Raw genomic sequence first — 13,425 nt, 5'->3', positions numbered from 1 at the left:
CTGCCCATAAACAACAAAGGTCCACTATGGCCCTTTCACCCCTCAAACTCATACATACACTATTTTTCCTATACCTACACTTCATTAAAAAAATTTTTTCCTCTCCAAGGAAAGACAAGTAAAAATTTCATCAACTCCATTTAGCACTTAGTCCTAGATCTCTTGCTTGTGTCTAGTCACCCTCTAGTTATTTTGCAAGCCCATCTCAATATTCTCTAGTCAGCGGACTAGATTATAAAGTTACAGCTAACTAATGCCATATTCAACAGTAAAAGAGGATAGAAAGAGGAAAGAGAAACAAAATTAGTTAAAATATATTAGTTAAAATATGTTGATACATAAGACAGCAAGGGAAAAGGATTAGAGACCACTGTGTATTTCTGCAACTAGCCAGGGGGCCAAATAGATATTTATGATTCGTTTTCTCTACCATACATCATCTGTACATTTTTTCTTCAACCAGTCACTAAGCTAATCAAGATTCTTTATCCAGTGGAGTGACCAGAAGCATACATTCCTGATAGATTGAAAATTGCAATTTTATATATGTTTAATATATAGGATTGTAAAATCTTTAATTAGTTTTTCAAATGGATACAGTAGTGTCAGATTTATTTACGTTCTATCCAAATTTCTCTCCCCTTATTATAAAACAATAGCCCAATTTTTTCATCAGGATCAATTTCCCAGACTATACTGAGACCACATTTTTTTTGTTCATCCAAGAACCTGAGAGCCTGAAGTGGTCATGTGGCTGTTTCAGTTTCCAAGTAAACTGTTAATCCTTTGGATAATAAGCCTCGAAACTAGCAAAGCTAGAGTTATAGGGAAGAGAAGCAAAAGTTTTCAAGTGGTTTTTTATCTATGATTTCAAAAGACATCCACACACCTTGAGTACTTGGTTCCTGGAACCGTATATTCTGGCAACAGAATAAATAGCATCATTGATGATTACTAGTTCAGAGGCTACACCTCATCCTACAGGATAGTACCCCAACCTTTCCCAGGTATTGCCTCCCAGCTGCCATTCTGAATCTTTAATCTATAAAACCAGCTCTTTCTATTAATGAGAACATAATAAGACCAGTGCATTCAATGGCATCATCCCATTGTCTTACCTTTTCCTTTATGAAGTGAGTTCCTCAGACAGAAACATTATTATACAGGGTATCATCATGAGGTATAAGGCATTCAGTAATTCTACCCTTGAGGCTACTGGCAGAACCATGTTTGGTAGGAAAAGAGAATTAAAATCCAAAGTAAGTGCCTGTTCTTAGAGGGATGAATACGTGTCTCCTCAGTGATAGAGAAGGTCCAATATAATCTCACCACCAGATAACTGTCTGATTTCAGGGGTAAGATACTTTATTATGGGCCCAGTGTTTCCACTGGTGGCATATTAGGCACTGAGCAGTGGCAATAGCTGGGCCTTCGTGAAGAAAAGGATGATTATATTTCACCCATGCATAATTTTCATCTCTTTTACTTTGGCCACTGAGTACATAACCTATTGCATAAAACACTGTGGCCTGGGAAGGAGGCTGTCCGATATCCTAAGAGGTGGTTATTTTGCCCATTTGATTATTACCAGCATATTGCACAATGCTTTTAAGTTTTTGTCATGAATCTTCATGAAATACAGGTAGTCTTTTATTCTGGCACTGTTCTAAGAGTTCATCCAGCTCTTGCCAAGCTCCTTACCATCTGGCTAATCCGGTTAACTTCAGGGCAAAATGTGAATCATCAACTTGCGTCATCTCTACTTTCCAGTAAAGTGACAGTGAAATACTCAGTTTATGATCAACAGCTTTCATTGCAAGGTCACCTGGTATCACATAGTTGGGCACCCAGTCTTCTTTCGCTTCCTACTTCCCCAAAATATCCATAAAAATAGCAGTCCTCTAAATCAAAGCCGTAGGCAGCCCTTCTCAGAATCTGTAAAGTATTCATTTTTTTCTATTATTATACTTTAAGTTTTAGGGTACATGCACACAACATGCAGGTTTGTTACATATGTATACATGTGCCATGTTGGTGTGCTGCACCCATTAGCTCGTCATTTAATATTAGGTATGTCTCCTAATGCTATCCCTCCCTCCTCCCAAGTATTCCTTTTTTAAAAAAGAAGTTATATTTTGGACATGTTAGTTTGTATATCCAAGACTTTCAAGTGGAGATTTCAAGGCAATTAGATACAAGTCTGTAAAACCCACAGAGACTGTGAAATGAACATATGAACATGGACGCATCAGCATGGAGGCGACCCTTAAACCCAGGTGAGCACATGAGACTCTCAGGCAGAGTGTGGAGAAACAGAGGGCAGGCCCTGAGGGATTCCCTTAGTGCGAGCTGAGATAGAAAAATGAGGAACTGGCACAGGTCACTGAGAATGTGATGCCAGTATGGTAAGACAGTGTCCTAAAACACCGTAGAAGAGAGGGTTCTGTGAAGGAAGGAGTGCTTGGCTATATCAAATGTAAATGGGAGTTGAGTGGAGGAGAGCAGAGGAAACACCCATGGGGTTTATCATTTGAAGGTCCTGGATGAACTTGGCAGTCAGTGACATGTGAACAGAAGCAGTTTTGAATGGACTGAGGAGCAAATGAGGGGGGGCGAGGAGGTGAAAATGGAAGCAAATAGCATATACAACTTCTAGAAGTTTTACTGTGTAATTTAATTAATATTATAATTTAACATCTAGCAAGTATGACCTGTCACCTTCCACCCAGTATTCTGCAGTCTGTCCCGTATTTCAAGGAAAACAGTGCTACGATCTGGATAGTTGCCAACCAGCACTAACAGATAAAAGAACAGAGGGAAGGCCTTTTCTTCTGAGTGAGTCTGTGGATTGAAAGCTCAGAATACTGGGCCAGGTGCGGTGGCTCACGCCTGTAATCCCAGCACTTTGGGAGGCCAAGGCAGGCGGATCATTTGAGGTCAGGAGTTCAAGGCCAGCCTGGCCAACATGGTGAAACCCCATCTCTACTAAAAAAAATACAAAAATTAGCTGAGCATGGTGGCATGTGCCTGTAATCCCAGCTACTCGGGAGGCTGAGGCACGAGAATCATTTGAACCCAGGAGGCGGAGGTTGCAGTGAGCCAAGATTGCACCACTGCACTCCAACCTGGGTGACAGAGCAAGACTCTGTCTCAACAACAACAACAGCAACAACGACAAAGTTCAGAATACTGCCCTTAGATGAGATTCCTTTTCTGGGGTGGGAAAGCAGGGCGCTGGCTGAAGATTAGACTTCATTCTTTAGTATTGCTTACATTATTTCCCTCAACTCCTCTGTGTATCTTGCCAGTTAACAGCAGGACTGCCCCTTTCTTCTGCCACACTGTTAAATAAGATCCAGGTAGCTAAAAGAAGAATACAACAATAAGAACTCGCTATTCACTTTTGTCCTTACAAGTAGAAATGAATTAGGATTCTGCAAGGCCTTTTGCCGTGAATGTTTTAAGTTGTGCTCTGAAGTCTACAACATCATCCAAAGGTTGGTGGGGGAAAAAATCTGAAGCAGGAAAGGTAAGAGCCTTCTGACTGGAGCAAACCATGGAAAAAATCCAGGTAAAGGTAATATGAAAATTAGAGGGGTATGGGAAATAAGAGTTCCCTGGAACAAGGAACAGCAGTATAGTTAATCTTTGTTAATTCAAATTAATTGGCTAGAAGTCTCTTCTAAATTGTACAGAACATTATTTTTTGAATGTGCCAATTATAATTTTACATGGTGCTTCATAGTGAATTTATGAAAACTAATGCAGGTGCATAGGAAGAACACTTTCATGAAAAGTAAGGTTGATAGTGTTTTCACATGCTTAATACTGAAGTGTTTTTAGATGCTAGAGCAGTTTATCATTTTAAGCTAAACATAATCCACCTAATCTCATTACAAGTAAAATATTAGTAGACCTACAGAGCTGAACTATAATTTTGCTTTACTCAAAATTATCCTGAGTTCAGATTTGGTGGGGATTCTAATGACATTTTACTATAGTTTTATTTGATTAATTTGCCTGTTCATTGAACATATAAATAGATATTGGGCTCTTCTTGTAGGTAAGAACTTAGTACTAGACGTTGAAGATGGATTTTGAAATTGTTTTAAATCGGAAATTAAGCTGAATTTAATGCAGGATAACAACATCATTTCTAACTCAAAGGGCCTGTTTTTTATAGAACTAAAATAAATTTAGCTCATGGTACAAAATTCCCACCCCAAGTGCTTTCTGTTTTATCAAGCCTCATACCTCTAAATGACTGACCAGTAAATAAACTATTAAGCTGAGAATATTGAGTGTCAAGCAGACATTATCTACAGATTTGCTGAGCATTGGATGTTTGAAATCAGTTGGGCCTTTTGAAATATTTCTGCAATTTAGGGCAGCTATTCAGTATCCTTGAGTTACAATATAGGAGGCTGTTTTATTTTATTTTGCCTTAGTTGGTAGCATGCATATCCTATTGAAAAAGGAGGCAAAATGTATCAATTATTGCTAAGCATAATAGTAGTTTACTTTTACTAAACTAAGTATTAAGTGATGTATTTATATAGAGTACTTTAGAATTCATTAAAGTTTATATTATCACATTTTATCATGAATTTTCAAAGGGTAGTTTTTATTATCCCAGTTTTATAGATGCAAAAACTGAAATTAGAAGGATTAAGTGATTGTCCAGATAGCACAAGCAAGCAAGTGGCAGCTTAGGAACTCAAAACAGGGTAGCTAACCTAGAGTCTGTGTTATTTTAATCTGCCATGCAGTAATTGGAATCAGTGACAACAATATCGAATAGAAAAGATGGAAAAATCATGGTGGGGGTGGGAGTAATTTGATGGGGACAAAAGTGCAATAAAAATAAAGAAAAATCAGTAGCTGGGCTGAGCACGGTGGCTCATGCCTGTAATCCCAGCACTTCGGGAGGCCGAGGTGGGTGGATCACCTGAGGTCAGGATTTCAAGACAAGCCTGGCCCGGGTGTGGTGGCACGCACCTGTAGTCCCAGCTACTCGAGAGGCTGAGGCAGGAGGATCACCTGAACCTGGGAGACAGAGGTTGCTGTGAGCCAAGATCATGCCACTGCACTCCAACCTGGACGATAGAGCGAGACTCAATCTCAAAATTCTTTTTTAAGAAAAAAAAAAAAAAGAAAAATTAGTAGCTGAAATATCAAACAAGAGCAAACAACAGGAGCTGTGCCATTCTCGATTATGAAGGTAGTTGAAAAAGGTAATATTTTAGTTTAAAAAAGAAAATAATTTTAGATATTCTTCATTTTTAGGCATAGAAGTGGGAAATACTCAAATAATAAAGAAAAAATAGATTTATAAATCATCTGCATAGAGCTACTCATTATTTCATTACTCATTATTTCAAATACATTACTCATTATTTCAAATCTTACTTGTTTTCTGCATATAGTCTAAAACAATGGGGCTCACCCTTAAGCCTGATTAATAATATTATTACTTTCAGTAGTTAACTAAATATCCCTCTTATTCATGTAGTGATTAGAGGGAGGCATTGTGCTTGAGAGCATGGACTGGAGCCAGACTTCTTGGTCAATACTGACTGCCTGTTGCAAGCTATGTGGCCTTGGTAGGATTAATCTCTGAGCACCATCTCTTCAATTATAAAAGAGAATAATAAGAAACCCATCCTCATAGGAATGTTGTGAGGATTACATGTGTTAATACGTTTAAGATACTGAAACATAGTTAAATGTTTAATAAATATTAACTGTTATTACTGTGATTGTGTAGCAACATGATATTATACCTTATAAATAGTTTCTTTTTGTTGAGAGCTGTGGTAAAATCTGATCTTATATTTATACCTTTTTGCCTGCTGTGATTCTGCACAAATTTAATTCACGTTAATATAATTATGCATTTAACAATATACTACTTTCGAAAATTTTATAATGTCCCTTTCATTACCTCTATCTGCATTTTTAAAGTTTTTCAATATATGGAAATTCTAAATATGAGTTAGAATCAGAATTATTCAACAATGGAAATAAAGATAAAACTTATAGTCAGAAATAAATATGAAGTGCTTACACGGGGATATCCTACCAATAGCGTGGCAAATTAAATTAAAAACATGAATAAGAAGAAATCTTTAATATTTTATCCTACAACCCAGTTTTGATACTGCTTTTATTAAGAATTAGGCCAAGTGCAAGGGACATAGACATTTTTCAAAAGAAGACATACAAATGGCCAAGAAGTATATGAAAAAATGCTCAACATTACTAATCATCAGAAAAATGCAAACTAAAACCACAATGGGATATTATTTCACCCCAGTCAGAATGGCTATTATCATCTATGAGGATGCAGGGGAAAGGGAACTCTTTACACGCTGTTGGTGAGAATGTAAATTAGAACAACCTCTATGGAAAATAGTGTGAAGATTTCTCAGAAAACTAAAAATAGAATTACCATTCCACCCAGCAATTTCACTACTAGGTGTCTACCCAAAGGAAAATCCGTATATCAAAGATACCTGCACTCATATATTTATTGCAGCACTATTCACAATAGCAGATACGGAATCAACCTAAGTATCCATCAATAAATGATTGGATAAAGAAAATGTATATATACAAAATAGAATACTATTCAGGCATAAGAAAGAATGAAATCATGTCTTTTGCATCAGCATGGATGGAACTATAGGTCATTATCATAAATGAAACAAGCCAGACACAGAAAGCCAAATATTGCATGTTCTCACTCATAAGTGGATGCTAAAAAATGTATACACGTGACTATGTACCCACAAAAAATAAAAGTAAAAAAATTTAATTTATACAAATGGATGTAGAGAGGGGAATAATATACAATGGAGACTTGGAAGGGTGACAGAGTGGGAGGGAGGTAGACTATGAGTAATTACTTAATGGGTACAATGTACCCAATTCAGGTAGTGGGTTCCCTAAAAGCCCTGACTTGACCACTAGGCAATCTAGATATGTAATAAGATTCTGCTTGTACCCCTCCCTCAAAAAATATTTTAAGACAAATGTAAGCATGCCTTCCTGAAAAAAAAAAAAAAAAAAAAGAAAAAAAGAATTAAGCCAAACTAAAAAGCAAACATTGAAAATAGTATTGTGTTTATTTGGCAAAATAACAAAGATTTAGCTGTTACTGTTTGTATTTCATTTGTACATTTAATTTATATTTCACTCATATTTACTTCACATGTAATTTAATCACATATAAATATATTTATATATTGAAAGTATGATAAATCATTTTGAGGTGTGCTTGTCTTCGAGCATCAGAAAGAGCAAGGGAGTATAAATTTTGGGAGTATTGATACAGTTTAGAAGCTATTCTTTTTAATTTATTTATTTTTTGAATTCTTTTTTATCAGTGTATCAGTAGAGTGCTCTAAAATGTTTCATTGTTTTTCTTCCTTCGGTGCATGGGGTTTATCATACAGACTTGTATTAAAAGAAATTAACATTTGGTGATTATAAGGAAATGTTTTAATTTCATTTAACATCTGTACCAGATATGATAGATTTAATTATTTTTATTTAAAAAAAAACTCTTCAGAACTTTTATGATTCTTCTGTGGTACATCTTTTACTGAGCATTTCAGACAATTGATAAGCATTATTCAGTGGCATATGGTCTGAGTCTGACATGCTTTGAAAAGAGTATAGAGTTCTGATAATGAGGATTCTGTGAAAATGAGAAAACCAGCACAACAGATAATGCTTTGAGAAGGTATGGGTTTTTAGCATCTTGAAACAATATATCACACTCAAAAGGACAGAATTGGGCTGCACAATCTGTTAGCTCATTCTTGTTCAATCTGGTCTCCTCCTTTCTTTTGGAGCCAACGTTGTCATCAACTCACTGAATTATATTCTGACTGGAATGTATTTCAGGCACAGAGTAATGTATCTACTTAAATGGAATCTTATCTTTCTACAAAAGCTTTTTGAGTATAATAAATATAAAATGTAAAAAAATTCTATTAAGTTAAAGTAAATGGTTCAACAGTTTACATATGTGCCTCCTCCCCCCAACCTTAAGAAAAAGATCACTACCTAGAATAACATAGATCTGTTTTTCTGTTATGTATAATATTGAATAATTTTTTTAACAATCAGGTAGTCAGACATATTTCAAAGGCTGTTTATTGGAAAGATACCTATACATTACAACAAATAATTTGTTGAAAAAAATGAACTATGGAAGTAAAACTTCTTCTATCAGTGTTTCATTTATCATGTGTTTTTTTTTTTTTTTAAATTCTATAGCAACCCTTCTTAACAAGAATTAAGCCTTAATGTACTAAGGCATCCATTTCATGTATAAAATAAACTTGTCTGCTCTCCATCTCGAAAAGTACTAGCTATCACTGGAAAAATTGGGAAGATGGTAACCCAAGTATTTTTTATGGGGGTTAATTCTGTCATGGAACCAGGGCTAATTAAGTATATTCTTTAGTATTCAAAATCATTGGGTCTTTCCATTTGAAATATACTTGGTTGTATAAATTAATTGAGTGTTATATTAGGACTATATTACTTTATATAAAGGATTAAATGTGATAATCTTTGTAAAGTGATAAACACAATGCCTGGCATATTATAAGTACTCAACAAATTATATCTATTACCATGTTTTAAACTTTCATTATCCTAAGTTCCTGAATACTTTTGCTTGTCTTATGATGTTTTGATCAAGATGAAACTTATTTTTACATACAGAAACAAAGATGTATATAATCCAAAAAATTACATTTTCAAATTTGTATAGGCCGTCCTAGTAGTATTTTGTGCTTAATGATTAACAGCTATAAATTTTGCTTTTTATGATGTTCAAATAATTTGAAATTCATCCAGAGAAACCATGTAATAAATGAAGTTTTTTGTGTGTGTGATTGTCTTCATGAGGATGTTAAGTCTTTGCCAGTTCAGATAAACAAACAGTTCTCCTTACTGCATTGATTTATGTGAAAGTGGGGTCTAGGAGATTGAGAAACCGTTAGCCTTCCCTGGTGCAAAAGACAGGATATTAATGCCTCACCAGACCTTCTGCCAGAGGATTCTTTAGCTTTCCTATGGCAAATGATACATTATTGTTTGGGTATGATTGTCATTGCCATGGGGCACTATAAATTACACAAGTTATATATACTTATGTAAGTTTAAAAGTGAAAAAAAATCTCTCAAACTAATTATTAGAACAAGGACACCAGTGAATTCGTTCCTTGTAGTGTAAATTGAAGACATTTTATGCTGTGAACTATTGAACAAAAAATGGGTAATAAGTTGTCTAATGAGAATATCTAACATGTAGTTTATGAGACAAGACAAGCACCTTTCCTTATATCATGCATTTATAGTCAGCTTACATATCCTGTGCTAATTTTAAGGTAAAGTGGATTCATATCAATACATTTCCATATTCCTGCTTAACAGTTCATAAAGTAAATAATACAAGAATACTGGGTGGCCAAACAGAATGAACTGTTTATACATGAACTATTTAGACATTGCATTCAGTTCAGTGAAAGTTGATAAATAACATTTCTTATGTGTATGTCATTAAAATATCACCTAGTTTGTACAGTGCTTTTTTAATACCTTAGCAATTATTATAAAGCTAAACTTTATTGTCCTATTTTATGGATTATTATAAGTGTAAAACAGCTTGCTTCCAAATTAAAAAATCTTAGAAAATTTTTCTGACTAGTGAAAATAAAATGAACAAGAAAGCAGTTGAAATGTTTCATTATATGGATATTTTGGTCATACATTTTTACTAAACTGCAGCAGCAGCAGCGATAGTTTCTCAAGCTGAGGATTTTGTGATCTACTTATTGATTTATGCCCCAACAAGATACTAAGTGTATTACAAGCATACATATATATATTAGAGGTTGCTAATAGAAGAAACAAAGGAAATAAGATCTGAAGAAATTGTCACTTTTTTATACTTCTATCTCAGGCATATAAAAATTATGCATTTACTATTTCCAAGTTACTTCTCCCCTGTTGCTTACTGCTGGAATGTGGTGGTGAAACTTTAGAGATGTATTCTTCTTTTCAGTGCTCATGTCTTCTCAAATCACTTGGTCGTAACATTATTCTCCTCATGGAGCTTCCCAGAAAGAACTTCCTTATGCTGTGCCTTATGTTATCCTCTGCTTCAAGGACAGAGCACTATCTGAAACAAAGAAACTGGACTTTCTTTTTTTCTTCTTCTTTTTTTGTGAGACAGAATCGAGCTCTGTTGCCCAGGCTGGAATGCAGTGGCATGATCTAAACTTACTGCAACCTCTACATCCCGGGTTCGAGCGATTCTCCTGTCTCACCTCCTGAGTAGCTGGGGTTACAGGCATGCACCACCATGCCCAGCTAATTTTTGTACTTTTAGTAGAGATGAGGTTTCTCCATGTTGGCCAGGCTAGTCTCGATCTCCTGACCTCAAACCTTACATGATCCACCCACCTCCGCCTCCCGAAGTGCTGGGGTTACAGGTTTGAGCCACCACATCCAGCCACAACTATTTAGTTCTTTACAACAAATTTTGTAAGAAAATAAGATTTGCTTTCTTCCCATAAAATTTGTGTTACTTATTTTCCATGTAGAATGGAAAGTGATAGAATATTCAGAGAGCATTTATACAACATGAGTTTCAAAAACCATTTAGATATATGACAGTTTAGTGAGCTAAACTGAGGCTGGAAATATTTAAAAATGTAAAAATTATAATACATAAAAATTGTGAATATACTAAATGTAGCATTTAAAGTAAGATAAGGAATTATTTAACCTATATTGCTAGAATAATTGGTTAATTATTTAGGAAAACTAAACTTAGATTTCTACCGTAGTTTCTATACAAAAATAAATTACAAGATAATTATTTAAATTTAAAAAAACTATAACAAGTTGAAGAAATGGGGAAATAATGTATGTATATATTTAGGAAAAGTTTTCTAAGCAACAAAACATAAGGGACCGATTTACAATTTTAGGTCCATAAAGTTAAAGCATAAATAAAATGAAGTGCAAATACAAAACTGGAGGCAAAAATATTTATAGCAGGCCGGGTGCGGTGGCTCAGGCTTGTAATTCTAGCACTTTGGGAGGCCAAGACGGGCGGATCACGAGTTCAGGAGATAGAGACCATCCTGGCTAACACGGTGAAACCCCGTCTCTACTAAAAATACAAAAAATTAGACGGGCGTGTTGGCGGGCGCCTGTAGTCCCAGCTACTCGGGAGGCTGAGGCAGGAGAATGACGTGAACCCGGGAGGCGGAGCTTGCAGTGAGCCGGGATCGCGCCACTGCACTCCAGCCTGGGGGACGTAGCGAGACTCCGCCTCAAAAAAAAAAAAAAAAAAAAAAAAATATATATATATATATATATATATATTTTTATAGCATATGATGGACAACGGGTTAATATCGTTAATATATAAAAAAGATCACAAGCCAATTAGAAAAAAAAAGACTATCATATCGAGTTAAAAATTAAAAGGTAAATTATAAAACAGCCAATAAATATAAAAAGTGTTTAGCTGTACTGTTGATCGAAGATAAGAAGTAAACAAAAATACACCAGTTTGATTTTTTAAATAATATTCAGAGTTTTGAGAATATAGTAACATTCAGATGCTAATATGTTTATAGCTGTGTGCCTCTCTGGAAAACAATTTTTGAATAGGTATATGTATCCTTTTATCATTACTAAATTTACATATGGGATGAATAATAGTATTTACTCTTACAGGGCTTTAGGGAAGATTAAATGCGTATATAAGATTACTGTTATTATTTCAAATTTACAGTTAAAGAAACAGGCTCAGCGAGGTTATGTGACTTGTTCAGGGCCAATAAGTTCTGTAAGAAAGCATAAATTGGAACAATTTCTGTCTGCAAAGACTATGGCTGATTTTTTTCCACTATTTTTTGGTCTGTATTTTTAAAATTTTTGGCACTGAGCTTCAAAAACAGTGTTTTTTATAACAAGAGATGAACAGATACACTGAAATATTGCATCGTTTTTAACGGTTGTTACTCATTAAAGGACATCATTTATCTACAGATTTTTTCTCTTGATGCATAAAAATAAGATGGATGACATTTAAACTTCAGTGTGTTTAGAGTATATATTCTTACCAAGTAGATATTCTTTTCAGTTAATTGAACTTTAATCATAACTGTATATGGGACATATATTTTATGTCCATATAATAACATAAAAACAAACTAATGTTTTTTTGAAACATGAAAATTTTATGAAAATTCTAAAGTTATACGTCTACATCTTGTAATTGTGTTTTTACTTGCAGATGGAGAACATCATTGCAACAGTAAGAGATTCCAACCTCAAGCTGACACTTGCTTTCGGAATAGGAATGCATCATGCTGGACTACATGAGAGGGACCGAAAAACAGTAGAGGAACTATTTGTAAACTGCAAAGTTCAGGTAGTTTTTTTTCTCCAATGAACACGTATTTAAATGTAACTTAAAAGTTATATTTTACTTAGATATAAGATATTTTATTTTGCTTTTTAGGTTCTTATTGCTACAAGCACATTAGCCTGGGGTGTAAACTTTCCAGCTCATTTAGTAATTATTAAGGGAACAGAATACTATGATGGAAAAACAAGACGTTATGTGGATTTTCCCATTACAGGTAATTTTCTTAAATTCACAGAAGTACATGAAGCTCTATTTTACCCTTAGTAAATTTGAATTTGAATAATTAATAATTTGAATTTCCACAAATTTAACTTTTGAGAATTGGTCACATTTAAACAGATGATAAGGGATTATAGACTTTTTGTTTCCAGTTAAAATGTTATACAAAATATTGCTGCTGTATTTACTTTTACTTACACAAAAGTAAGAAAAAATAAGTGGCTTAAAGTAGTTATTATTAAGCCAACCAAGTTGGTTTCTAATTTATAAATAGATGAAAGTACTTCTTAGGAGCTATTAGTGAACTTCCTTAGTAAATTATGACTAAGTATTGCTTTGCTTAATTTTAAATGTGTTTCACTAGAAATGATACCTCCATGGGATTTCCAGAACCAATGTTTATTGCTACAACTTATGCATGAAGACTCTGTTAAGATATTTTAAAACATGATAAAAGCATTTTCAGTGAGTTCAAAAAGGGAAATACACTCAATGTGTATTTCCACTAAATGAATACAGGTAAAAGCTATATCATTTCTAAATCATTAGTTACCTCAGAGATGTATGTAGGCTGAAAGAAAGAAATTTTATACCGGGGTGCAGGGAGGACAAGGCCTAAATGGGTTCATTATTCACGGGGAAAATTATCAAATGACTCTGCTGAAAAGATTTTTGTATATGTATTTTATTTTTTACTTTTTCTTATTCAATTAAAATAATATCTATTAAACAACATT

At 34.4% G+C, this 13,425-nt stretch overlaps 1 protein-coding gene across 1 annotated transcript in view; it reads left to right on the top strand.

Moving 5' to 3' along the window:
• ASCC3 (activating signal cointegrator 1 complex subunit 3) overlaps positions 1–13,425 on the top strand; it is a 393,050-nt gene that overhangs the window by 271,261 nt on the left and 108,364 nt on the right. The window contains exons 31-32 of the mRNA XM_030809499.1: positions 12,335–12,472; positions 12,563–12,683. Coding sequence (XP_030665359.1) covers positions 12,335–12,472; positions 12,563–12,683 — 259 coding nt within the window. The remainder of the gene's footprint in view (positions 1–12,334; positions 12,473–12,562; positions 12,684–13,425) is intronic.

This window comes from Nomascus leucogenys, chromosome 3 (assembly GCF_006542625.1).
Source record: "Nomascus leucogenys isolate Asia chromosome 3, Asia_NLE_v1, whole genome shotgun sequence".
Lineage (NCBI taxonomy): Eukaryota > Metazoa > Chordata > Mammalia > Primates > Hylobatidae > Nomascus > Nomascus leucogenys.
The sequence above is the reverse complement of the archived record's forward strand: the minus strand, read 5'-3'. Positions and strand labels throughout refer to the sequence as shown.